We start from the raw sequence: 25,926 nt of genomic DNA on the forward strand, positions 1-25,926 counted from the left end.
AGTGATATGATCTGAAAAAACCATACATTACTGCTTCAGATAAATTAAAGCAAGTCTTTGTGTCTCTCTGTGTGTGTTTTTCTCTTTTCTTATGACTACAGTTTCAGAAGAAGTTGTGGGGAAAAGAAACATCAGAGATCCAGCATGTATATTTGATCTTTTACCAATGTTGCCAGAGCATTATCAACCTGCTGATTTGCAATTTGATGTCCATTAGACAGCATCATCCTGCCAGATGGAGAAGATGGATCCAGTTGTGTTTTAATAAATAGCTCTAAATGCATTCTTTAAAATATAAAGACATTCAAAATAAACATAGTGTTTTCTACAACTCTGAAAATATGAACATATTTTTGAGCCTATTGTTTCCAGATAGGAAACTGTTCTGTGTGTGGCTATTGAGGAGAGTAATTACTTCCATTAAATATTGGTTTAACCTGGATCTTGGTTCTTTGTATATACCTGGTCCTCTTGGTCATCCTTCACCTTCTCTAAATAGGGAGAACAGTTGTTTCAAACTATTATTGGATTCTTTGGGAGACAAACTAAAAGGATCCATAACGTCGTGATGAAACCAGAAAACAAAACTACTCAAAGGATTCAGTGGGACTGAAGTGAGGCAGAATGGGAAAAGAGTATTTTTTGTTTCAAACATACACAAACAAGAGTAAAGACTTATTGATTACAATTGTGTGCCACCCTTCCTCCAAGGTAGCTGAGGTGGTTTCCTGTTTTTACCTCACAATCACCTGAATAGTTACTTTCCAAAGACCAACCAGTGATCTTCTTGGCTGAGCAAGGATTTGAATTTAGCAATCTATTCACTGCACCACATTCATTCTCAGTAATAAAGGCATTAAGATCTGGGATGGACTGCTATTGTCAGCCTGGCTCTATAAAGAGCCCAGAGAGAGAATGTAGCTTCCCACTCAGATGCTGAAACAGAGCTGTAAACTGAAGAACTGATCGTGCACCAGTCCCTGACTGAAGAACATCAGCTGATCAAACTTTACAGTGTTCTGATGAAGGCTCAAGTATGTTTATCTTGTCTTTTAAAAAGGAGAGAAAATGTTTGCGCGATTGTTGACTTGAAGGCCAGGAGGTGGGGGTAATTATCAATAGCCAAGATTTCCCTCTTATTGTTGGTACTTGGCATGAAATGCATATATTGTCTTTCAAGATTGCCTATGATATAGTTTTCCTACTCAGAATGAACAAAACGAGTATGTGATGTGTAACAGCAATAATGTGCATTGGTATCAATAGTTTTAAGTTCCCTCTTTTCTGCATAGTGGGAAATTCACGATAGCCTTTTTAGGCCCGTTCTATTTGTGTGCGAGAGAACAGTGTTATTTTATATTGTAACTAGCTGACCACGCACAGAGCATCTGTGCAGTTGTGCACTGAGCCTGTTGCATCCCCCCACAGCTTGCTCGCTTGCTCGCTCTCCCCCCCGCAGCTCACTCACTTGCTTGCTCTCCCCCCCGCAGCTCGCTCGTTGGCTCACTCTCCCTCCCACAGCTCGCTCGCTCTCCCCCCACCCTGCAGCTCTCTCCCCTCGCAGCTCTCCCCATTGGGCGGGCCAGGGCCAGGCCATCCCGCTGCCACCTCCCACCTCCTCCTCCCAGCTGGTAGGGCTTTGCCCGCCGTCTGCCCACCTCCTCGCCACCGCCATTATTTCTCCCCGCCACCGCCTTCTCTTCCTGGCCGACGAGGCTTCGCCCACCGTCCACCTACCTCTTCTGGCCAGAGGGGCTTCGCCTGCTGGCCCTCCACCTCTGCATCCTGACCACCGCCATTATTTCTCTCCACTTCAATGCTGGAATTCTTGCACGCTCTAGAGCATCTGGGCGTTAGTACTTGATTGCTCCCCTCACCTCAGAGATCTTCCCACTCTCACCTGAGCTGCACTCCTGCTCCTTCTCCATCCCGTTGCTTCCATCCCACTGCGGCCTATTGGCCAAGCTGCATCCCCTATCCCCAGAGACCTCCCCCCAGGAACAGCAGCAGTGGTTGACCGGGCCGTTCCTTGCTGCTGCCACCACCATGACCACTCGCTCCCCTCAGGACACTGACAGGCCCAGGCCCATCCCTTGCCTGCCTGCCTCCCTCTGACAATGACCTCGGTAGCCCCAAACAGCAGCAGTGGTTGACTGGGCCCTTCCTTGCTGCTAGTGCTGCCATGGCAGCTCATTCCCCTCAGGCTTCTGACAGGCTCGGGCCCGTCCCTTGCCCTTCGTTCTGTCTCTCTTCCCCCTCCCTTCTTTTTCTCTTTCTCTCTCTTCCACTCACTCTTCCCCACTCTTTCTTCACCCTCCCTTCATGTTTTTCCCCTCTCTCTCTCCCTCCCTCCCTGAGTTAACAGATTTTGTTCATCTTGTTTCCTCATCTAATTCACACAACGGCAGCCTCCTTCTCCTGAAGGGGCTCTTTCCTCCCTCTTTTCGCAGACCCCTGCCCACTATCCTTATATTTAGATAAATAGATAGATTCCTCTCTTCTACAATCACGACCATCTTCCAACCAGTATCAGTTGCATTCCAACTGACTAACCATCACAGGCTCCTCCTCCTTATCTGCATAGGGAATCCCCACTGCCCAGTCACCACAGTGCCACAGGCTCCTCCCCCCCTATCTGCATAGGGAATCCCCACTGCCCAGTCACCATGGTGCTTCTGCTCTCACAGGCTCCTTCTCCCTATCTGCATATGGAATCCCCACTGCCCAATCAGGTGATTCTGCTTGAAAACTCTGTCAGCCAATCACCTCCTTTCTACCACGTCCCCACGCATGGCCTGTCTTGGAGAATTAATAATATAGATAATATTTGTAGTAATATTTTACTTCTTTAAAAATGAGCAAATATTACAGGAGTACAGTAGCAAGCACAAAAGTGCTAATCCTATAGCAACACCAAACCCTGTTAGAATCCTACAACTTCCTTAGCCAAACAAACCACACAATTTCTTCTTGCTGCACACAGTTCTGACTGAGAACTAGGCAAAGGATTGTGTCTTCACTACGTGCAGGAGAACTCCACTGCCCCAGTCTAGCCAATGAGTTTTGTGAGCAAAAGCAGCCTTCCACATATGTAGAGAGAGTGCAGATACACATCTGCATGTACATCCACATTGTCATCCGCACTGAACTGGCTGGATGCATCTTTATGCATTTATATGAAAATGCACATCCTTCCAATCCAGAGCTACTAATTGCTATTATTGGCTGCTTAATTATGTCCACTCCATTACTTCATTAGACTTACCGAGACACAACTTGTGTCCTGTTCCCATTTTTTGTCTTCATTATCAAAGTTAAAATAATATATTAGTGAGAATGCACTTTATTTTTCGTTCATTTTCATGTACACCAAATTTGTGTTATATGTTGATATATTTGAATAAATGTTTTTCTTTGTTTAAGATTGTCTGCTTTGTACTGAACTGTTCAGAATTCTTGCCTACAACGACAGAAGCCTGAATCAACTTGGTTCTATGGCTGACAGTAAAATTAAAAGTTTATTGGCTGTGGATGGCTTATAGGCTCTTGATGGTGAATAACCGCCCTGAGCAATTTTTGGAAGGGTGGTATATAAACCAACCAACCAATCAAATAAATAAATAAATTTAATATTTACATGGCACTTTTCATCAATTTGCTTCATGTACAGCCCCTAACATAGGCCAGTATTTCCACTCCCATATTGCAGAGTGGGGAGGGATTGAGAGACTGGCAGAGACAAGATTTGAACAGAGACTTCCTGGCTCCTGCTTAGTGCAGGAACCAGTGCACCAGGCTTTCCCGACCTTGGGTCCCCAGATACTGTTGGACTACAACTCCCATCATCCCAACTAGATTGCCACTGAGTGTGAGAGATGCCCAGTCCCTTCACCAAGCCCCAGCACACAGGAAATGGAGAGAAGGTGCTCAGCTCTGTGCCTTCCCCTTCCCATTTCAACCACACAAAGGGAGAAGGAAAGAGTCTTAGTGACAGAGGAAGCAGTAATGGGGAGCACCTAAAAAGTTCCAGCTCAGAGCATGCTCTTCTCCCCACTGTCTCCTGTGTCTTCCAAATAAGATCAAGGGTAGGGAGTGGAGGGGGAAGGCAGCCAATAAGTCTGGGTCACCCAAACAATAAGGGCATGATTCAACCTGAGTGGGATCTAAAATGAACTGAGTGGACATCCAAGAACTTGTGAGCACATGCGCACGCCTTAGAGGGAACAGTGTTCTTAAGCCATCTTTAGAATGTGGCCCTCACAGGGAAGGCTGCCTGGCTCCCTCAGTCCAGACCCGATCCCCAAACTTTCAGCTAAACTTTTGCTTTCATGAAAGCTTCTTGCTCTTTTATTTGTGGAAACATATAAGGAAAAGCATACATAGAGGCTGAGGCTCTTCTCACAACCGCAGGAAAGTGGGCTAAGAGGGCCCAGCCTGCTTTCCTGTGGTCGTGGGAACCACCAAAAGCCACACAGCTTCCAGTGGTTAGCCCAATTAACCCCCCCATAAAGTTAGTGAAGTGAGCACTCCACTAACCCCATTTTGGCAATTGTGAGTCGCCACGCTGCGGTTCCGCGCTGCGGTGACTCACGAGAAGACTCCTGCTCTTGAGGGTCTCCCCAGGATGTCCCGCACACCTGGGACCTCTGGGGGTCCAGGCGGCCCCCGATCCCCGCAGTCCCCACTGGCTCTGTGACCGAACCAGTAATTGTGTGGGTGGCCGATCCGGCCGCCCAGGGCTCTGTGGGTGATTGTGTGCAGGGAGAGAGGGCTTGGCCCACTCTCCCCACCTAACCCCATCTGGCTCTCCACACTGCTCGTTGCTGTGTTCTAGCCAGCTGTTCACTAGGAATTAAACCTGCTTCTGTCTTCCAGGTGTTCTGGAAGTGTGTACAAAGACACTGAGATGAATGGAAAGATACTGAAATAACTGACAAACATTAGGCACTTGACTTGTTTTTAAGTTGTATAAAATCAAATGTTATTTTATTTATATTTAATGCAGCTCTGTACCTTTAAACTAGACTACCCAGTTAGGTTGTGAATCTTCTGCATAAATTCACATACATATACACACCCTGGGTATCCTTTTTTTCCTCACTACAAAATTTCTGGTTGTGGGCCTGACTGGACTACACACTGATACAGCAGCAGCAGTTCCTATTGTTGTGGCAGCTGGAGAAAGCATTGGCCCCAGTTAGGAAAGTTGCTCCTAGCCCTAAGTTTTTATGCATAGATTACACCAGTATAATTATACTAGTGGTCCTTTATGTTACTGAAGGCAAGGCTGTGACAGAGGATGCCATCCAAAAGCCGAAAAGAAAAGCTGCTACCACCTAATAGCGGGCTGAGGGCACTCATCACTTTGTTGGAATTAAATAACTCAGAATAGGGGTGTGCATGGACCGGTTTGACTGCAAACCAGTCTGTCGTGAACTGGGCCAGTTCAATCAACATAGGAACATAGGAAGCTGCCATATAAAAAGTCAGAACATTGGTCCATCTAATTCAGTATTGTCTACACAGACTGGCAGCGGCTTCTCCAAGGCTGCAGGCAGAAGTCTCTCTCAACCCTGTTTTGGAGACTCCAAGGAGGGAAATTGGAACCTTCTGCATGCAAGTATGCAGATACTCTTCCCAGAGCGGCTCCATCCCTTAAGAGGGAATATCTTACAGTACTCATGCATGTATTCTCCCATTCATATGCAACCAGGGCACACCCTGCTTAGCAAAGGGGGCAAGTCATGCTTGCTACCACAAGACCAGTGAACTGCTTCAAACCAGTTCGAGCCGGTTCGTTGAACCGACCAGCCCAGCCAGTTCAAATTCTGACCGAACCACAGCAACTGGTCCGTACACACCCCTAGCTCAGAAAGAATCAAGAAAGGTTAGATTTGAATTATACTGAAAATTGAGATATAACGCTAGAAGATCAGAAAACAACAAATTTTTTTTGCTTTTAAAATTTTATTGGTTTTTACAATATCTTAACAATCTCCATTTAAACAAATGTTGACTACCCACTTGCCAATCTGTGCGAATCACTAATTATACAATTCAACCATTGCTATAGTAATTCAAAACATATATCCTATACCTTACAAACTCGATTTTACTCTACTCAACCTGCTGCTATTACTAAATTTCAAGCCCTGCTGAAAAATCAATATTAGAGAAATAGTTCTTTAAGTATAGTAAGAATGGTTTCCAATCTTCTTTAAAACATTCCAGGTTTTCATCCCTTATCAGTACTGTAAGTTTTGCCATCTCAGCATATTCCAAAGTTTTTATCAGCCAATCTTTTGAGGGCATTTCATTGTTCTTCCATTTCTGCGCATATACTATTCTAGCCACCGTGGTTGCATACATAAAGATTGTTAAATTCCTTCTGGAAAACTCTCCTTGCGTTATTCCCAGCAGGAAGGATTCTGCTTTCTTAGGAAATGTCATTTTAAAATTTTTCTTCAACTCATTATATATCATATCCCAGAAATCCTTTGCCTTCCCACAGGACCACCACATATGAAAGAAGACAACAAATTTAAGAACAATTTATTTTATTTGCTATGGCATTCAGTGAAGTTGTAAAGTATGTGCTCCAGCTAAGGACCAGAATAGATGGGAGAGGAGAGATCTGTGAGTAGGATCTTCTAAATGTTTAGGGGTTACTGGCAAACACTGTGGTTAGGGGTTGGTTTGGAACTGTGGTAGTGTGGGTTTCTTCATGCCATCTTCCTGTGAAAATCCCTCCGAGCTACTATTTGTTCCATGGGCCAAAACATACAGGTACTCATAAAGAATCTATATGTTATCTCCACCCTCCAACAGATGCTAATATCAACCCATTTAGAATGTGATCCTATTCACAGATCTCGTCACATCTAGTTTGGCCCATTATTCAACAAGCAAAAGCACCTCACAAATAAGTGTTTTGTGTAAAATACAATGTTGCAACGAGACAACAAAACGAGCCAACCTGGTTGTGCAGCTTACAGGATGTACAAGATACTAATTTTACATTCATGTAAATTATTTCATAACATTGCATTTGGAATCCCTTTGCCCTCTGTGGACATTGCACTCAACAAGGGATCATGCATAAAGACGCATTGTTCTTTCAATCCATGGAATATATTGAGATACACGAACATAAACTCCAGGTTTCATGGGCTGGGCACAGCCAAGACCCCAGGAGGTTACACCTTGAAGGATGTATTTTCCTTGCTCTTCACAGACCAGAGGCCCTCCACTGTCACCCTACAAGACGTAAATGAACAAAAGAATAGGATATAACCCAGCAATACCGGTTTAGAAAAGAAACAAATGATTTATACATCTGCAAGAAGGACTTTATTGCCTGCAGTGCTACTTTAGCCCTTTGCTTCCTGCATACAGATAATCAGATACAGGGCACATGGCTCACTGACATTAAAGGACCTTCTGAAGCTGGACTAACAGGCCTCTGGACCATCATGACAGCCTCTTAAATTAGGCTAATGTTACTCTCATAGTGACTTGCCCCAGGCCACCCAGCAAATCCACAGCTCTGGAAAACTTTCACTCCAGGACTTCATTCAACATTTTACCCCCTAGCTCTGGCTCTGTAGAATTCCTGGTTTTAAACTATAAAAGCCCCTTGTCCTGTTGTTTTCTCTGTTAAAATACCAATTCCTCGAATGAGAAGAAAATGATAGTGTTCCTGTAGCTACTGAGAGAGGAGACTTTTCCATCTGTGAATGAACTGAGCTTGTTCCTTTGTCCCTGATTTCCCTCAAGAAGACACAAGGAGCTCTTTCACCGACCTCACAGCTGCTGCTGCTGGGCATGGTTTGGGAAAGGCAGGAACGCACCTGCCTTCCCTGGTAGATGAGCAGCCTCTGCCATGCCTCACGCTCACACGAGCGGCTGTGCAGCGTCCGCAGGATCTGGAAGTGGGAGGACTTGCCCCCTCTTGCATCCTAGGATGCACTGTGCTTGGCATGGCTGCTCCATCCCCCAGCTCACTACCGGAAATTGTGGCGGGCCAAGGGGAAGCCATTTAACCTGGTAGCAACTGCCTAGACAATCGCCGGCCAAGGTTAAGCAAACCATAGGTTTGCTTAACCTCAGCTAAACACCAGGTTGAAAACTCATTCTTGGTGGAGGGGCAGCACTGGGATCGGGCTCAATCCTGGTGCTTCACACTCGTAGTCTAGCCCAGGTTGGGCTGCCCTAGCCTGGGCTAGGCTGAATGTATGAACAACCTCAATATTTAATTCAATGGACCAGGTCTCACAATCAGTGAGACCCGGTTTCTTTGAGTGCGCAGGGAGGGAGCCCTGGGCAGCCAGATCGGCCGCCCACATGATTGCCGGCTCCGTGACGGAGCCGGCGGGGGCTGGGGGGGAGCTCCAGCACATGCTGGCAAGACCCCCGGAGCCGGGAGGCAGCTTTTCACCTCCCCTCCAGGGTGTCTCCTTGTGAGTAGGCACGCTGCAATGCCACGCCATGGCTACTCATGTTCTAGAAAACCAGGTTTGCGGAGCGCTCGCTCTGCAAACCTGGTTTGGGGGCAGGGGTTCTTGAGTGGGTTATCCTGATGGTTCTTATGATCCTTGAGCCTGATGGTTCTTACGATCTGCAAAAATCGGGCTAGGAGAGCTTAGCCCGATTTTTGCAGATCTTGAGAATAGCCCCAATGTGTTCTACATGCATAGACAGGTAGGACAATATTTTAGTGACAGCAGACTCTGTCCTGACCTGTGTGCATATGCTTCAACATCTGACTAACCCTGCAAAGGCAGAGGTCTTGATCACATGGAATGTCCCTACATGGAGATGTGCACAGAGTCACTCCAGACACTGAACCATATATGTGCTTCATATCCGCTGGTGAGAGCAGCCCACTTCTCCCTCCACCCACTCGCCTATGGTTTCTAGCTGGTTGGCTGGCCAGAAAGCCGGCCCACCTCCTCCTCCCTCCCACCCGCCAGCCAATTCCTGGTGGCCGGGTCAGCCCGCCTCCACTGCCTGCTCCTGCTGGGTGGCCACCCACTGGCGGGAGCAGCCCGCTTCTTCCCTTCCCCCCCACCTGCCAGAAAGCCAGCCTGTCACTTCCTTGCAGCCGGGAGGTGGAAAGCCGGCCTACCACCTCCTCCCGCCCACCCGCCAGTTCCTGGCAGCTGGGCCACCTCCCACTGGCCATCTGCCTGCTGGCGGCCGGCATCCCTATTTTCTCCTTGTCCCTAATCGGCAGCTGCTCACGAACTCTCGCGAGAGCTGCCACACATGGGATTAGTGACAGGTATGCCTAGGAGAAATAAATATATAGAAGATAGTGAAGATAGTCATTGCCTTATTTAAAACAAAGAGAGCAATTTAGCAGTTTTCTCCTTGTTAATCGAGCCAGAATTCTACATTGGATGATTTTTCACCCACTGATGGCAATTCCTAGATGATACCCTGGTAATCTGATCCTTGAAGGAAACATCAATTCCATCATGTGTTTTCTGGCCTCCCACCCATTTTATAATGCTCATTTTATAATTCACTGGATGAATGGCTGTCAATGGATCATTGGATTTCCAAGTGAAAGCTGAACTCAGATGACAAGATGGCTGTCTGAAATCCAGCTGCAGGGAAGTTGCTCCACATGGCAAACTGATTCTACATGGGAACTTCAGTCCTCACTATGCTGCTACACAACACGTTTAGGATTGGAGGTACCACATGAACAGTTACAACATATGACTAGTTCCTCACACAGAGTATTCTTCATGTTGTTACAGGCACTGCCAAATGTGCATTCCCCCGGATATGGTTGACATGTGAATGGGTTGGACCTTTGTTTTGAGTCCAGATGTGCAGTGTAAATACTGGAGTCAGAAAAGTAGTCTAGGAAGTGAGGAAGGGAAACTATGACATCCTAAATGTGAGAAACCAGAGAAGGCTCCCAGAATTCCCTAAAAAGCCCTGACTCTCTGGAAGGCCTCTCTTCTCGGCCCTTCTTAGAAACAGGCCACTCATTGCCACCCCCACCTTTTTCATTGCTCTGTTCTGGATTTTACATTCTTTCTTTGTCAAGTAAGATTGTTAAGTTGCTTTTGCCCTACATCCATCCAAGTCTGAAGGTGTTAGGCTTATGTGGCCATATTTGTGATGACTATTGGCTAATAATGAGGGTGTTACATCTTGTCATCCATCAGCACTTTTTGGATCATCTTATCTTTGGTCTGGTTCTCAGAGATTTTATTTTTGGAAGTTTTTATTTGTGTCTTTTATTTGTGTATAAGAAGTCCCCTCCCTACCCAAACCTCTCTGGAAGTTTTCACTCATACCTTTTCTCAGAGTTTCATCCATACCTTCATTCAGAGTCTCATCTATACTTCATCCATACCTTCACTTTTATTTACATGCAAACATACACCTTCCTTCTCCCTTTTGGGGTGCAAGATCTTCGGGTTGTACCCTAAGATGGCTCACCTTGCTGCCCATTTCAGCACAGCTTTTGGTCACTTGGCTTCATTGCCTGCATGCTGGACAGGGATGTTAGTGTATCATCTGTCCCTTCTTCCACTCCCAAGGAGTCTATTATGATTTTCTGCATCCTTTGTTTTTGGATGAACATGGGTGTGTTTGTGTGTGTGTGCGTGCGTGCGTATGTGCGCGCATGCACATGTGAGGATTTAGCCAGAAAAGCCAGATTAAAGTCTATCTTATATTGGATTAGAGGGCTAAAGGGGGCCCAGACAGACTTCTCTTCCTTGATAGGGAGAGTGGTTGGTCCTCTCCAGAATTAAGAAAAGAATTCCGGCAAATAGTTTAAGAGTAAGAGAAATGTTAGTACTGAACGAAGGGGGAGAGAGCAGTTAGTTTTCTCTAGAGCTAAGAAGGAAGTCTAAAGGTAAGAGAAATGCTGGTTGGACTCTTAAAGTCTCCTGCCTTTACTTCATTTGCTCTCACTCCTGGTCTATTTGCATACAATCTTCCTAAAGTCTCACTAAGATGTTAGCATTCAATCACTCTGTGTGCTTTATTTACATGATCTTGCCCTGAGTAAAGTTACACCCAGGAAGGCTGGCCAACAGCCTTTCTCCCTTCACAAACACAGCTGTCTTCCTGAGTGAGTTCAGCTTTCTGAGATAGGTTGATTTGACCTCAACTCTGGAAGCCCGGACTGGACTGGACTGGCCTGTCTAAAGAACCTGAACTCTCTCTCTCAGATTGGGTTTACTCTGTACTCACCTTTCTTGTGTGTTTAAATGCCCTGTTTTAGTTCTAAAGCTCTCCTCAACATCAGTTAGGGTGTTTCATTCTACCTGGTTCCCCCTTCCTTAGGTTCAAGATAATAGACCCGTATAAAAATAATCCATATTTAGTACACATTAAAGCATCTACACACATAAAAGCATAATCTCTAACATAGGTTAAGTGAATGCCAGAACATGCATTTCTGTCTTGCATGTTTTGTGACATGTGGGCACATACTGTGTGTTTAGATAATCTTAGACTCGCTTTGTATTCAATAAAATTTATTATTAGATTTAAAATCTGTGGTTCTCAATTTCTGGGGTCACCTGTTTTATAACCGTAGCCTTAAAGGTCCCAAGGAAGGAGGGGAGGGGATGTCCATGGCTCCTCCTTTCCCTCCTTTGTAACAAGGAGGTCTGATTTAAAGTGGCAGCCATGGGGCTGCTTATCACTTGACTACAACCAAAATGTGCAGGAGAGAAAGAAGAACTGCAGTGCTGGCTATAGTGTGTCTTTCTGGGAGACAATGGCCAATATACAGCGCAGTGAAACACAAGCAGTTCAGCACTGCCTGTGACTCTGCATGTGTGTGGAAACCACTGCCTGCAGTGTTGCAGAACAGGGCAGTTCTGCTCCAATTTAAAATTCTGCACTTGCAGTTCAATGCCACTGCCTCCTTTATTTCCAGTGGAAGCAGCATTGCACAACTTTTGTTGCCCAATGTTAAGTCAGAGCTCTGTTCCACAACACCACAGGCAGTGGTTTACATACACACATTAGTGGGGGTGTTGCTTAACCACCCGCATTTTGCTGCATTATATGTGGGCCTCTGAGGATTAGCTGGACAGCTGCTCTGCTAAGTATCTTCAGTCTGAACCCATCCAACCAAATGAACATTATTGGATCTATAAATTGATTTCTATCCTACATCTTTGGTCCTATGAGATGCATAGTTAAGCCCAGTTTATAGTTAGCCTTTTTTGTGGAATAGGGTTTGGAATGCTGAGCTGTCAAGGCTCACACAAATTACTATCCACATGTCAGTTCTGTCATGTATAATGCCAAGCGTGTCATCACCAGCTTCTCTTACCTGACAACTATCAGAAACACCATCAATATTACCCGCACAGAGTTCTGTGTTCCTGACTCTGCCATTCAGATGTTCAGGGCGGTTACACACTTTGTTTTCAATCACAGGGAATCCAGTCTCTTTAAGAAAGCCTGCGCCTCCAGTTCCTTTGCAAACAAGGGAAAAAAAGATTAAATGGAATGAGCAGCTCCTGAACATGAACTTCATGATCTACTGTGGAGGCTAAGGGATCAAGTTCACTTTCTAGTGTTCTCCTTGTTTCAGCTTTTATGTAAAGCCTACTTAATTCTACAGGATCCTTTCAAAGACATCATTTCTCCATGCTATGAGATAAGATTAGTGGTATTCCAGATCAATTTAACAGCTTGACACACATAACAATAACCATGTTGCAGCTATTAAACAGAATAATGCAACTGCGGCAATTGTGTGCCACTGAACCCGTCCTCTGACATGTTCTGTAGCATTTTTGTTGGAATCTAATCTATACTAAAGGCAGACCACCTTAAGTGGCATAGCGGAGAAATGCTTGACGAACAAGCAGAAGGTTGCCAGTTCAAATCCCTGCTGCTACTATATTGGGCAGCAGCAATACAGGAAGATGCTGAAAGGCACAGAGGAGATTCTCACGATCAGCAAAAAGCAGGCTAAGGGAGCCTTAGTCCGCTTTTTGCTGATCGTCTGCTGCCATGTGGCTCCCGGCAGCAAACTCTCCCAACTCCCCCTCCCCTTAGCCAAGATTAGTGGAGCGAGTGTTCCGCTAACCCCGTCTTTTGTATTGTGCATTGCCACAACAGCAACACAGGAGGAGACCCCCAGCGGGAGGCTGAAACAAGACTCCCGACTCCGCACTTGCGCGGGGCATCCTGGAACTTCCAGGGGCCACGCAGCCCCCAATCCCCACAGCCTGTGCTGGCTCCGTGATGGAGACAGCAGTCCTGTGAGCGGCTGATCTGGCCACCCTGGGCTGTCTGGGGATCGTCTGCGGGGAGAGTGGGCTAAGTCTGCTCTCCCCGCAAACCCTCTGAAGGCGGGTCTCACTGATCATGAGACTCGCCTCATAATCTCATACTGCACGTGAGGAGGCAATGGTAAACCCCTCCTGTATTCTACCAAAGAAAACCACAGGGCTCTGTGGGTGCCAGGAGTTGAAATTGACTTGACAGCACACTTTACTTTACTTACACTAAAGGCATATACTTGCTTAGTATCTGCCAGCAGCAGAAACTGAAGAAAACTGGGGTCCCAGTGATTTGTGACTCTACAAATAGCCCGAGGTTATCATTGAAGCAAAAAAGGTTCCAGCCTACACCCCCTGCATGTTGTTCTGAACTGTCCAGAGTGGGATATCATATAAGAATCGTTAGTTGCACCAACCATTCCCCCTGACTGTTTCTTTCCAAAGATCCAGCATAGGAGCTATTGTTGGACTATTTGTACATCTTTAATAAAGAAACATGAGGACTCTAAACCAGCCTTTCTGCTCTGAGACTGCATATACCTTCATTTCACATAGACATACTGTGCAGATGGGCACAAGAAATATGCATGGTGAAAATCAATTGCTAAAAGTGCTGCATCCAAGGGATAGAACTACACTAGTCAAGACTCAGGATGAGGTCACATAACAACTTCTTCTTCTTCTTCTTCTTCTTCTTCTTCTTCTTCCTCTTCCTCTTCCTCTTCCTCTTCCTCTTCCTCTTATTATATGCAGTCACCTTGTGGATGATATTTCACTGGAATTTCTAGGCAAGACACTTCCAGCAAACATCAAAAATCAAGCTTGCCAAACTTATGTTGAACTATGACTTCAAACACATGTTCCTCTCTTCTTAGAACCAAGTTGCAGACCAGTCTTCCTCAACCATGATTGCTGACCAGGTGATCCACTCTTTGATGAATTGGGTGTATCCACCCAGAACCCTGGGCACAACACCTTAGACATTATAGAAATGGTAGTAGCAATGTGATTTCATCATCCAATATAAAAGAAAACACATCCAATTAAGTGAGAGAGAGAGCAATGACACTCTGAGCCGGGTCTCATGATCAGTGGGACTCGGTTTGTGAAGCTCAGCAGGGAGAGCAGGCTAAGCCTGCTCTCCCCGCAGTCAATCAGGGCGGGAGCCCTGGATGGCTGGATCGGCCGCCCACACGATTGCCGGCTCCATGAGTGGGGGCTGGGGAGTTCGGAGGCCACGCGGCCCCCCCAGAAGCTCCAGTATGACCTGTGCAAGCGCGCAGGGCATACTGGAGAGACCCCCGGTAGTAGTGTGCATGGTTTTGGTCCGGCGTCATTGGAATGCGCGCGCAGCAGCATCAGAGATGAGCGCGCGTGCTGCGCAGGGCGCATGCACGCCGCTAGCACTTGTCTCTTTTGCATCTTAAGGAACGGCGATGGGGGCAGGGGCGGCAGGGAGGAACTCTGCCGCCCCAAGAAGATTTTTCAAAGGACCAGCGCCGGAGGGGGAAGAGCGGCGGGGGGTGGTAAGTACTACCACCCCCCCCACTTAAAGTTACAGTCTCCCCCGTGCCGGACCGGTGGGGACTCCAGACCATGCACATCCCTAACCTCCGGAGCTGGTAGGTGGCTTTTCGCCTCCCCTCCAGGGGTCTACTCATGAGTAGCCCTGGTGCGGATCCGCACCGCGGCTACTCACGATCAGGAAGCCTGGGTTAGCAGAGCGTTCGCTCTGCTAACCCGGGCTTAGGGGAGGGCTACAAAAGCAGGTGACCCAGCTCGGCTGCGAGCCCAGTGAGTCTCACGATCGGTGGAAAGTGGGCTAAGCACCCTTAGCCCGCTTTCCACTGATCGTCAGAATAGCTCCACAGAGAAGCTATTCCTATGATCACTGGAAAGTGGGCTAAAGGAGCTTCACTCATTTTCCAGTGATCGTTGGAACCACCGGGCTCGCCCGCGAGCCTGGTGGTTCCATGGTGACTAGCCTGCCTAGGAACCCTTGCCCTTAAACAAGGTTAACAGAGTGCTCGCTCCATTAACCACATTTTTGCGGTTGTGAGATGCCGCAGCACGGCTTTGCGCTGTGACAGCTCTTGAGGAGACCCCTGCTGGGAGACTCCAACAACCCTCCTAGCCTCGGGGTCTCTCCATGTGGGGCATCCTCAGACTTCCGCAGGCTGTGTGGTTTCCAAACCCCGCTACTCCTGCTGTCTCCATAACAGAGCTAGCAATTGTGTGGGAGGTTGATCTGGCCACCCAGGGATGGCTCCCTGCCCAGTGCGGGGAGAGCAGGCTAAGCCCGCTTTCCCCGCACAAACCCTAATGGTGCTTCACACTATTCATGTGAAGCACCTCAGAGAGAATGAGCACAATGACCACAATCAGGGTATCTATTATACAGATGTTTTCAAACTTCCTCCAAGTGAACAGTTGCATTTCAGGAAGAAAGTATTCAGACTCTTCCCATGTGTAAAACAAAATAAAAACAGTTGAGATTAAAATTATGGAATGAGGAAAGGAAGAAATGCAAAGGTACTTTACTTAGGTACTTTAGATCCTTTGCTACTTAGAATTAACTCACCTTTTGTATCCCCCCATCCGGTGACATAACATTCTGCTCTGTTTGCTACCATTGAATTGGCTGGAGGCAAGCATGCTGGTATTACCTCATTGGTGAGTTCTACAGGCCTGAAAGAAATATTTTGAAGTGGTTTGACTTTGATTGCAATTTTCTGTGATTCCAGTTACCCCGTGCAGAATCGTAGGAAAGGTTTTATGCCCCATGAATCTTCAAGCAGCACTGTATTTCTAAGTGAGACAGTCCTAGTGGTTTAGTATTATTTATTGTGCCTGTGTTTATGAAAGAGCTTTGCTACTCCCAAGCAAGCATGGTTCTGAGAGTTTGAAAGCCAAGGATAGAATATCCAATTTAAATGCTTTCTTCTTATTCCTGATTTGCATCTCTTGCAGTCTGAACCAATGCATATTTACTTGCAAGTAAATAAATCTGAGGAAATTTGCATAGGATCAGACTGTTGAAATGAAAACCAAAGTAGAATTTTTAGAGCAGTGAGAGCGATATGGAAATGCCTTCAATGTGTTCAATACAAATGCATCTTTTCCTTTCCAAGAGCATTTTCAGAAGCAGGCTTTACCATGAATTTACTGCGAGTTCAAAGTTGCCCCCCCCCCAAAAAAAATTCAGGGGAAAAAAGTAGATTTTTAAAATCCCAAATATAAATCGGGCTACACTCTAACATGCAACAAAAATCTCAAATCGTGTGTGAAGTACTCCTCAATAACTTGCAGGGACTTCGGGTAAACCTGTAAACCTAGCCAATATGTGAACGCACACCATCCATTCCGGAGGAGATGCAAACTAAAAGCCCCGTGTGAAAAAGTTCCAAGGCGAAGAATGGAAAAAAACCAGTTCATCTTCTGTAGCAAAAAAGAGAATTGTGGAGGGCATCAGCTGGTTAGCACCTGCAATTTAATCAACACCCACATATTTCCCCAGCTTGCAACCGTTATTTTTTTAATGTTGCATTAAAAAAAAAATAAGGTGGAAGAATGAACAAAGAAAGACATCTGCCACTTGTAGAATGCACATAAGTCTAAAGGCAGTCAGTCTAAAGCAGGCAGGCTCAACTTAGGCCCCCCAGCTGTTTTTGGACTATAACTCCCATAATCCCCAGCCACAGTGGCCAATAGGGATTATGGGAGTTGTAGGCCAACATCTCCTGGAGGGCCGAAGTTGAACAGCGCTGGTCTAAAGTATGCAGGAGGTACAATAAGACTGATGGTTGATCATCATTCAGCTTGCTGGTATGTACCTGGTTAAGTTGCAAAGCTAGCATCATATGACAGGTGAAGAACTTGCTGTATGCATTGTTTGGATGTTAGGGTTACCTTCACCCTTTGTAGTCCAAAGGTGTAATATGAGAACCCTTTGACCACACATTGTTTCCTCCTGAAGCACAAGCCCTGGGTGTACTGGTACCAAATCACTGCTGATACTGATACCAAATCACAGCAATTTCATGCAAGTCATTGTTGACACCAAGGCTGCAATTAGGGTCATTAATTGCAATTGCAATTAATTGCAAGTCTGCAATTAGGGTCATTAATCCAGAGCCATGCAATGCTCTTTGGAAGGGGCAGTCTAGAAATGCAAATAATTAATAAATAAATAAATAAATAAATAAATAAATAAATAAATAAGCAAGCAAGCAAGCAAGCAAGCAAGCCTTAAATGTGGACATACATGTTGCAGACTCCAGCAGCTAGCTACCAAAAAGCATGAGCACTGTTCCATTCATGATGCTGTCTGTATAAAACTGTTTCTGCCTGCATCTACAGTGATTTCAGCTACACTCAATAAAAATATAGGTGGGGCACAGAAGAGGCAAAGTGCATTTCAGTGGTGTGGGTGGTGGGGTGGAATCCCTGTCTCACATGTTACATTTATTATTATTTTCATTTAGTATTTTTTCATTAATACTCTCACCCTAAACACATATATTTTAACTCAGTTCTATTAATTTTGAATGGAATTAACTTTCAAGTATATCCACAGTTTAGGCTCGCTGAAGAGTGCCCTAAAATATTACATGTTTGGCCTGGCCAGCACCATCCCGTGGGGGGCGCGGGGCTCGGGGTGAAGAGGCCTGACCCTGCGTCTGACACCAGCAGCGTCTGATGTCAGATGCAGCAGGGGGCGTGGCCTCTCTCTGAAATGGGGCTGTGTGCCCCATTTTGGAGCAAATGCTGGCCATGCTGCGAGTGCAGCGCTTGTTTTTATACTGTGTCTTAAATGGTGTGTGTTTTTACGTCCTTTTAAATTTGTTGTACATGAAATAAACAAACAAACAAATAATAAAATAAAATAAAATAAATAGGCTTAAAACTGCAGCCTTATTTTAATGTCATAAACTGGACAAATCTGCCCCTCGTGGCGCAGTGGTAAAACTGCCGCCCTGTAACCAGAAGGTTACAAGTTCAATCCTGACCAGGGGCTCAAGGTTGACTCAGCCTTCCATCCTTCCGAGGTCGGTAAAATGAGTACCTAGAATGTTGGGGGGCAATATGCTAAATCATTGTAAACCGCTTAGAGAGCTCTGGCTATAGAGTGGTATATAAATGTAAGTGCTATTGCTATTGCTTTTGCTATTGCTATGATTCAGCAAGGGGTTGAGCAGGGGATAGTGCTTGCCCCCCATCACCTCTCCTGTGGGGACTATGACCACACCAATACCCTTCAAAAGGTGAGGATGTTCCTGTGATTAAACTGCCATAACCACTTTGGGCTACTTCACACATAACAGCACCAACTCTGTTTCATTTTTTCAGTAGCTACAACATCACAAAATAACACACTGGCCTGGTTCATACGTAACGCCAACGTGGAGGTAGGTGAACCTGAAGTTTCGGTTTGAAACTCCAAATTGTGCTGCAGATGTCCATGAAACTATGGCGTGCCAAACTCCAGTTCCATGAAAAGAGAGCCCCTCCTTGCTGCTTGGCCTCTGAGGCAGATCCCAGCAAGCTCCATGGCCCGACTGTAGTCAAAGCGTCACCATGTCATCAGGGGTGATCATGATTGGCCATGATCTTGAAGGGGACATGTTGTGCATGATCATGCATTTTCAGAGTGCTCCACCTGCCCTCGGCATGGAAAGGGCATTTAAGTCCATTTAAATGCCATGCAGTGCCCTTCCATATCATGCCATGCCATAGCAGTACTTATTCTGCAAGTGATTGGCACTCCCAAGGAGCCCTGCACCCTTATAGCCCCGCACAAGCATGAATCATTAGGGGGAGTTGTGTGTGTGTGCAGTGGGGGTGGTATTATGCTGTTGCCAAAGGAGAAGAGGGGAACATGGAGACATGTTAGGAAGGGATTTGTAGATGAGGGAGGGCAAAGGATGCTGAGAGTGGGGTCCCACCATAACCTGGGAAGATGTTGTGAAGGTTCCCCCCAGCAAAGCAGTCCATGCAGATCCAACCAAGATCCTGCTGTCTGGCTGCGAGACTCATGAGTCACGGATTGCGAGCTTATGAGTTGAGCCAGCCTACCCACTCATGCACCCCAGGGGGCCCTGCTTGTGTGGGCCCCCAAATTCTCAATGGAAAAATATAGAACAGGTCCCCCTAAACCTCCCCACCCTCATTCCCTGTGGAGACTTCCATGCACCCAAAGGACATCTAGATGCTCCATGTGCCATGCCCCAGCCATCTGTGTGGAGGGGAGGGAGGAGACACTGGGATGGACCTTTACACCCATTTAGAATTCAAGGTTCAGGTCTGGCATCGCCCTGTATGCAGATCTGCCAGAGTGGGGAATCATGTGTGTGGGGGCATTTTAAAGTGACCCAGACTTCATTTCAGGGCAGGAGCACACATGTCCACATGGGCGAATGGGCTGGCAAGGGCACGTTCCAACAGCTACTCGATGACAGCTGCCAAGACAGAGAAAGTAGTATCCGGGGTTATCTCTCTTCACGGCTTCTCTCTGCACTGTAACCTTGCTTGACACAGAGCCCCAGTGGCCTGACACTCTCATGAAGAAGAGATTGACAGGAGAAGGGGATGTTTTGCCGCCAGGCATCATGGCTGAATTTACTCAGCAATTCTCTCCCCACCCCTCTAATGGTTCTTCTCATGAGCTGAAAGGGGGTGTCCTTCCACTCTCTTTATTGAGCAGTGCACCCCTGGATGGGTGGCCCTTTCTTCTCAATGGTAGTGCACTTCCGACATATCTATCTATCTATCTATCTATCGCATTTTTATACCGCCCCAACCCAAGGTCTCAGGGCAGTTCACAACAAATAAAAACAAAACATTAAAATCAATTAAATATTAAAAACAGCTTAAAACAATCAATAAATAATCCAAAATTTAAAAAGTTACAAAGTTAAAAAGCTAAAAAGCTAAAAGGCCTGGGTAAAAAGATAAGTCTTTAGACACTTTTTAAAAGTTGCTAGAGATGGGGAGACTCTTATTCCCATGGGAAGTGCGTCCCAAAGTCTCGGGGTGACAACACAGAAGGCCCGTCCCTGGGTGGCCACAAGACGACATGAAGGTAGCCACAGATGAGCCTCCCCTGATGTACGCAGTGGACGATGGGGATCATGCAGAAGAGGACGCTCTCTTAAGTACTGTGGGCCTAAGCTGTTTAGGGCTTTATAGGTTATAATCAGCACTTGGTATTTTGCCCGGAAACTTATTGGCAGCCAGTGCAACTCCTGTAATATAGGAGTAATATGGTCTCTTCGAGATGACCCGGAGACCAACCTGGCTGCCGCATTTTGTACTAATTGCAGTTTCCGGACTATGTACAAAGGCAGCCCCACATAGAGCACATTGCAGTAATCAAGTGTGGTGGTTACCAACAAGTGTACTACTGTTTTGAGATCATGAACCTCAAGAAACAGACGCAGCTGGCGTATCAACCGAAGCTGATAGAAAGCGCTTCTGGCCACTGCCTCAACTTGGGAACCAGGGAAAGGTGTGGCTCCAGAAGCACTCCCAAACTGCGTACCTGTTCCTTCTGAGGAAGTGTGACCCCATCTAGAACAGGTAGATCAATATCGCTTCCCGAGTGACGACCCCGCACAATAAGTACCTCCGTTTTGTCTGGATTCAGTCTCAGTTTGTTATCCCTTATCCAGCCCATTACTGCTTCCAAGCAGGCATTCAGGGAGGATATGCCTTCTCTTGATGATGTTGACATGGAGAAATAGATTTGGGTGACATATTGGAGCACTACTAAGCCTACTAAACACTACTAAGCACTACTAAGCCATGACCAGCCCTGCTCATGAGTAAGCCTAGGGAGCACAAACTCCCAAAGGGAATGGGCTGGGGCTCCCTCCTCAGCCTTTCAATGTGAAAAATATAACTTTGATGATCAAGTATCCCTGGGGCCACCCTTTACACCTGGCAATAAGCACCTACCGCCCTCAAGTAATTGTGCTGACAAGAGAGACACCAGGTTCAGGGACAGACCTTTAAGCCCATTCAAAATCCCCAGGTTCAGTCCGGCATTGCGCCATATGCAGATCTGCAGGTGCATGGATTTATGGGAGAGGGGAGCCCCAGTTTCCAGCTGTCTCAGGACAGCTGGGTCGCCCTTCAGGGGCACAGGCAAGGGTGCACATGTTCACATGGGTAGATGGGCCGGCAGGGGCATGCTCCAATAGTTACTCGGTGGCAAGCACCAAGACAAGGAAAGCAGTCTCCGGAGTACCCCTCCCAACAGCTTCTCTCCACACAGCAATCTGGCTCTATTTAGTGCCCCAATGGCCTGACACTCTCGTGAGGGAGCTATCTGTGGGAGAAGGGGATGTTTTGTCATCACACATGATTAGCAATCTTGCTTGGCAATTTCCCCCCTCCCCCTGATGGTTCTTCTCATGAATTGTTTGGGGGTGTCCCCATAGCCTGGCGGCGGAAGAAGAAGAAGAAGAAGAAGAAGAAGAAGAAGAAGAAGAAGAAGAAGAAGAAGAAGAACAACAACAACAACAACAACAACAACAACAACAACTTGGCTGCCCAAGAATATCTGCCTGCTGCTGCCTTTTGGAGCTGGCCCTGGGCATCCCTCCAGGCACTGTGATGGGGTGCCATGCTTATGTTGCCACCTGGAGTGTTTGTGCTTGTGCTGTTGCTGCCTTATCAGGGAGAAAAGAGCTTAGTGCCAATCCTGTCATCTCATTCCCTTTCCCTCCTGCTTTCTAGGATAGGGGAGCAAAGCACAGAGTTGGTACAGGGAATGTCCTTGAGAGGATCTCAAGGCTGCAATGGGGCGTTGTGGCATCCCTGCTGCCTGGTAACTCCATAGCTGCATAGCTAGCAGGAGGGGTGGAGCTGGTTCTCCAAGAGGCAACCTGTGAGAAACACCAAAGGCATGGAGCAGTAACATGTTCGGGCGGGTCTGTGCCACCGCTTCTATGTCTGGAAATTGGCATGAAACTGCAGTTATGGCGGCATCCAGAGTTAGGTGTAACATTTTGGTGAGGTCTTAGCAGCAAACCTTTGTGCAAACCAAAGGTTCAAATTACAGTAGAGTTTGGTGAGGCAAATTGAGCTTGCTTCCAGCTGAAACTGCAGTTTTGTGCATCCAGACATACTGCAGTTCCAACCTGTGCCCCATTTAACTCTGGTTTGGCATTACGGATGAACCCAGCCATTAACTGAACAATAAAGAAACAACTGAAGAGACATACTGTGGCCCAAAGCATACCTGCTCAGTTTCAGCAAGGCAATGTCTGCCCCACTTGGTTCTTTGAACATGTCCTTGACAACCCGTTCTTGCATAGATGTCTCTGCAGCCCTCTCTGTGTGCACTCCAAGGACCACTTTGTAAGAAGAAGCTTTTGATGACCTGAAAGATGTAGATTGATCATATGAAATAAAATCCAGATAACTGGGACTCAGAATTGATTCTCCATGGCTGAAGAGGGCAGAATCCTCTGAAAGTTCTATTGGAGACAGTGTTGAGCTGAAGCACTGCCCCATATGTTTCCATAGGAACCTATGTTTTGCCCTGTAGGACAAATAGCAGCTTTGGACTGGGAAAATTGCATAGGGGGAAAGAGTTGTTCTAAGAAAGAAAGAAAGAAAGAAAGAAAGAAAGAAAGAAAGAAAGAAAGAAAGAAAGAAAGACAAATTCCTCCAATGTCATGGTTTCAGTCAGAATTGGGAGCCCCACTGGTGCATTTGCTCATCAAGGATCTCCTGCCATCACATCTAGCTTGCCCCTAAGTTTATAGTGCAGTCAGTGTGCCCAAAGAGGGCCCATAACAACGTGTTGACTTGGCAGACACATTCTGCTGCTTGTCTGTCTGGAGCAAGAATCAGCTGCATTAGAAACTTACCGTTCTAAGCAGTGAGTGGCCGTGACAACCCACTGTGGATCTATCAAAGTACCTCCACAAAAGTGCATGTTGAACCTGAAAGAGAGGGGAAAGGCGGGAGATTTTGTCTCAGATTCTGCAATGCACACTTCCCAACACAAAACTGCCCTGTGCTCCACAGCATGCTGAGGCTGCCCTCCTTATTTGAGAGGAAGTCTCACTGAACTCGGTAGCTGACATGATACACAGCATTACGAAACAGTAGCCCTTCACCTCAGGGCGCCTGCAGAGGCTTAAATGAGCCCAGATGCTGTTAAGAACAAGTGGGTGCACTAGCAGTGCTTCTGTAGTTTTCTGCATTCATGATAACAGGGGAACTGCAAACGCAATGCGAGCGTAACCACCAATGTTTAACAGTGTGGGGGCTGCCTTACAATGTCACAGCAACCCTGGAGTGCAGTATTATGACTCTGACATAACATCATGTCAGCCACCGGAAATTACTTCTGTGCAAACATGTGCAGCCTCAAGTTACACATATACTATGATAAAAGTCAAGTTGGTGAGCCATAGCAATAGGTTTGTCCTAATGGACAGATGATGGCAATATCTGGCACCATTCATTAATGGTCTCTGAATAACAGACTATACAGCAGGAAAACACCCTTCCAGAACATTATTTTGTGGAAAAAAATACAAAATACCCCATTGCTTAACAGAATGCCATGCCAGACATGTAAGAAATGTCTTCTCAAGTGCCCTTTTCTGGGGTTTTTATCTAACATGGAAAGCCCCCATTCTTAAGGTTGCTTCTGTTTATCAATACATTTTGAAGAGCATTTATTTTATCAAGGATGGATTTCTGTTCTATACAAGGAAGAGACGCAAAGGGATGCAATAGAACCTCCTCAGCTGGCTCCTAATGTAAATTAATAGAGTTCTCTTCTCCTACAGAATCTTCTATGGGGATTGAATTTTCAGGTTCTCCCTTACTGACTGGGAATTTTTTCTTGTCAATGTGATCTTCAACATGACTATGAGCCATGTTATCCTGTTCTTGCATCTCACTATTTCTCTGGAAAAGGGGCCTCTTTGCGATATCCCTAAAAAACCAGCAAGGAATAATTTCATAATACAAAACTATCTTTCTTTTCCTAAATGTCAGAATGGGGATTTTAGTTGTCTGTGCTTTCTGAAACTATGTCTCTGAGGGTCACATGACCATCGAGGACATAGTTTTGGGACACACTGCAGAGGGAAGGGCAGATAATAAAAAATGCTCCTCCTCCTTTACATGACAGAAAACACTCTCTCACAATCACTGAATGGATGTCAGTCAATGTTTCTAAGATTTTAATATCTGTCCAACTAAACTCAAATTGAATAAATAACATTTAAATCTCTTAAAACAAGTGCTTTTGAACTCCAAGAGGGAAATTTCCCCTTCCATGGGTAAATATACAAAACAATGTGCCTTGATTAAAAAGCTAAATTACAATTTTCCTTATTCACTGGCTTAATAGTAGGATTTTTATGAGTAAACAACTGATTTTCTATCTCTCCCAGAACTCTCCATTTTATTACTTGTCTGTCTTACACTTCCTAATGTAACACTTCCTCATTTGTCCTGTTTATTAAATTTAATAGAGCTAGCCACTGCCAGGTGATTTAAATTCCTAGCAATATTTCCAACTTTTGATAGAAACAATTGTAAAGTCTGAGCAACAAGAAAACTATGTTCAGCAAAATGTCTTAAATATTTTTTCATTAGCTTGCTGATCGTCTTTAATATTTCCCCCCTTTATGTTCTGATGGTATATAATCAAGCTTCAGCTCCAAATCTGGGATGGTACAGATTGATTTTTATTCAGTGTTGAAAACCTGTTTGAGACTGAGCTACTCAACACCTCTGAATCCTTTGTCCTTAAAAAAATTGCTCCATTTTAAATTGTTTTAGATATGAAGGGGAGTTACTCTCCAGGATGGTTTCCAGATAGTGACCCTTACAATGCAAAAAGTGGTGTAAATTGCAACATTTTGTGTGCAAACCTCAGTTGAAATCTGTTGTGAGTCACAATGGGGAAATACAGCTATTTTTCTGTGACACATATGCAACATTATAGGGCTACAACACAGAAACAAAATCCGAAAGAAGGCATCGGACATGTGAATGGCATCTTGCTTACAGCGCAGGGACAGCACAGGCAGTGCGGAAGCACACCTAAGCGATACGTTGTGACACTGTGGAAGCGTGCAATCTGGAAAGCACCCAGGGGAGGCTGAATCTGATAAGCTGTTCATTTGATTCCATCCTAATGTATGTACAATACTAGATGATCCCGCACAGAGCATCTATGCGGCAGTACACTCCCCCACCTTCTGCCTTACTCCCCTCTCCCGAGCCTTCAGCCCCAGTCCACTCTCCCCCCAAGCCTCCTGCCCCAGCTTGCTCCCTCCTCCGTTTCCCCCTCTTTCTCTCTCTCATTCGTACTCCCCCCCCCGCCTCTGCTTTTTAGCCTGTGCTTGTGTTTTCCATGCTGGCCGTTGCCGCCTCCTCCTTCCCCCAGTCCCTGGTGTCAGGCGGCCAAGCGTTCAGCCAGCTCCTTCCTGCAAGGCCCTCCCTCTAGAGAGCATCTTCCGAAGTGGCCAGCTGTTTATCTCTGCCAAGCCAGGCTCCGCCGCTTTCTCTCCCCTCAGATTCCCCCCTCCCTTCTGCCCCAGTCCGTTCAGTTCTCCTCTCCACTTGCCCGCTTTCCTTCCTTTCCTTTCCTCCCCAAGCGGCCACTTCC

The 25,926-nt window shown here is 46.1% G+C and overlaps 2 protein-coding genes across 5 annotated transcripts in view; one reads left to right on the forward strand and one right to left on the reverse strand.

Moving 5' to 3' along the window:
* Positions 1 to 3,422, forward strand: part of SLC22A3 (solute carrier family 22 member 3) — a 55,335-nt gene extending 51,913 nt beyond the window's left edge. For both annotated transcript variants that reach the window (XM_053294954.1, XM_053294945.1), the window contains one exon: positions 102 to 3,422. In XM_053294954.1, the coding sequence (XP_053150929.1) occupies positions 102 to 156 (55 nt within the window). In that variant the 3' untranslated portion in view covers positions 157 to 3,422. The remainder of the gene's footprint in view (positions 1 to 101) is intronic.
* Positions 3,423 to 5,947: 2,525 nt separating this feature from the next.
* PLG (plasminogen) overlaps positions 5,948 to 25,926 on the reverse strand; it is a 99,148-nt gene continuing 79,169 nt past the window's right edge. For all 3 annotated transcript variants that reach the window (XM_053295080.1, XM_053295074.1, XM_053295064.1), the window contains exons 15-19: positions 23,159 to 23,233; positions 22,525 to 22,665; positions 15,862 to 15,968; positions 12,320 to 12,465; positions 5,948 to 7,257 (exon numbers count right to left, since the gene is read on the reverse strand). In XM_053295080.1, coding sequence (XP_053151055.1) covers positions 7,093 to 7,257; positions 12,320 to 12,465; positions 15,862 to 15,968; positions 22,525 to 22,665; positions 23,159 to 23,233 — 634 coding nt within the window. In that variant the 3' untranslated portion in view covers positions 5,948 to 7,092. The remainder of the gene's footprint in view (positions 7,258 to 12,319; positions 12,466 to 15,861; positions 15,969 to 22,524; positions 22,666 to 23,158; positions 23,234 to 25,926) is intronic.

This window comes from Hemicordylus capensis, chromosome 1, assembly GCF_027244095.1.
Source record: "Hemicordylus capensis ecotype Gifberg chromosome 1, rHemCap1.1.pri, whole genome shotgun sequence".
Taxonomy (NCBI): Eukaryota; Metazoa; Chordata; class Lepidosauria; order Squamata; family Cordylidae; genus Hemicordylus; species Hemicordylus capensis.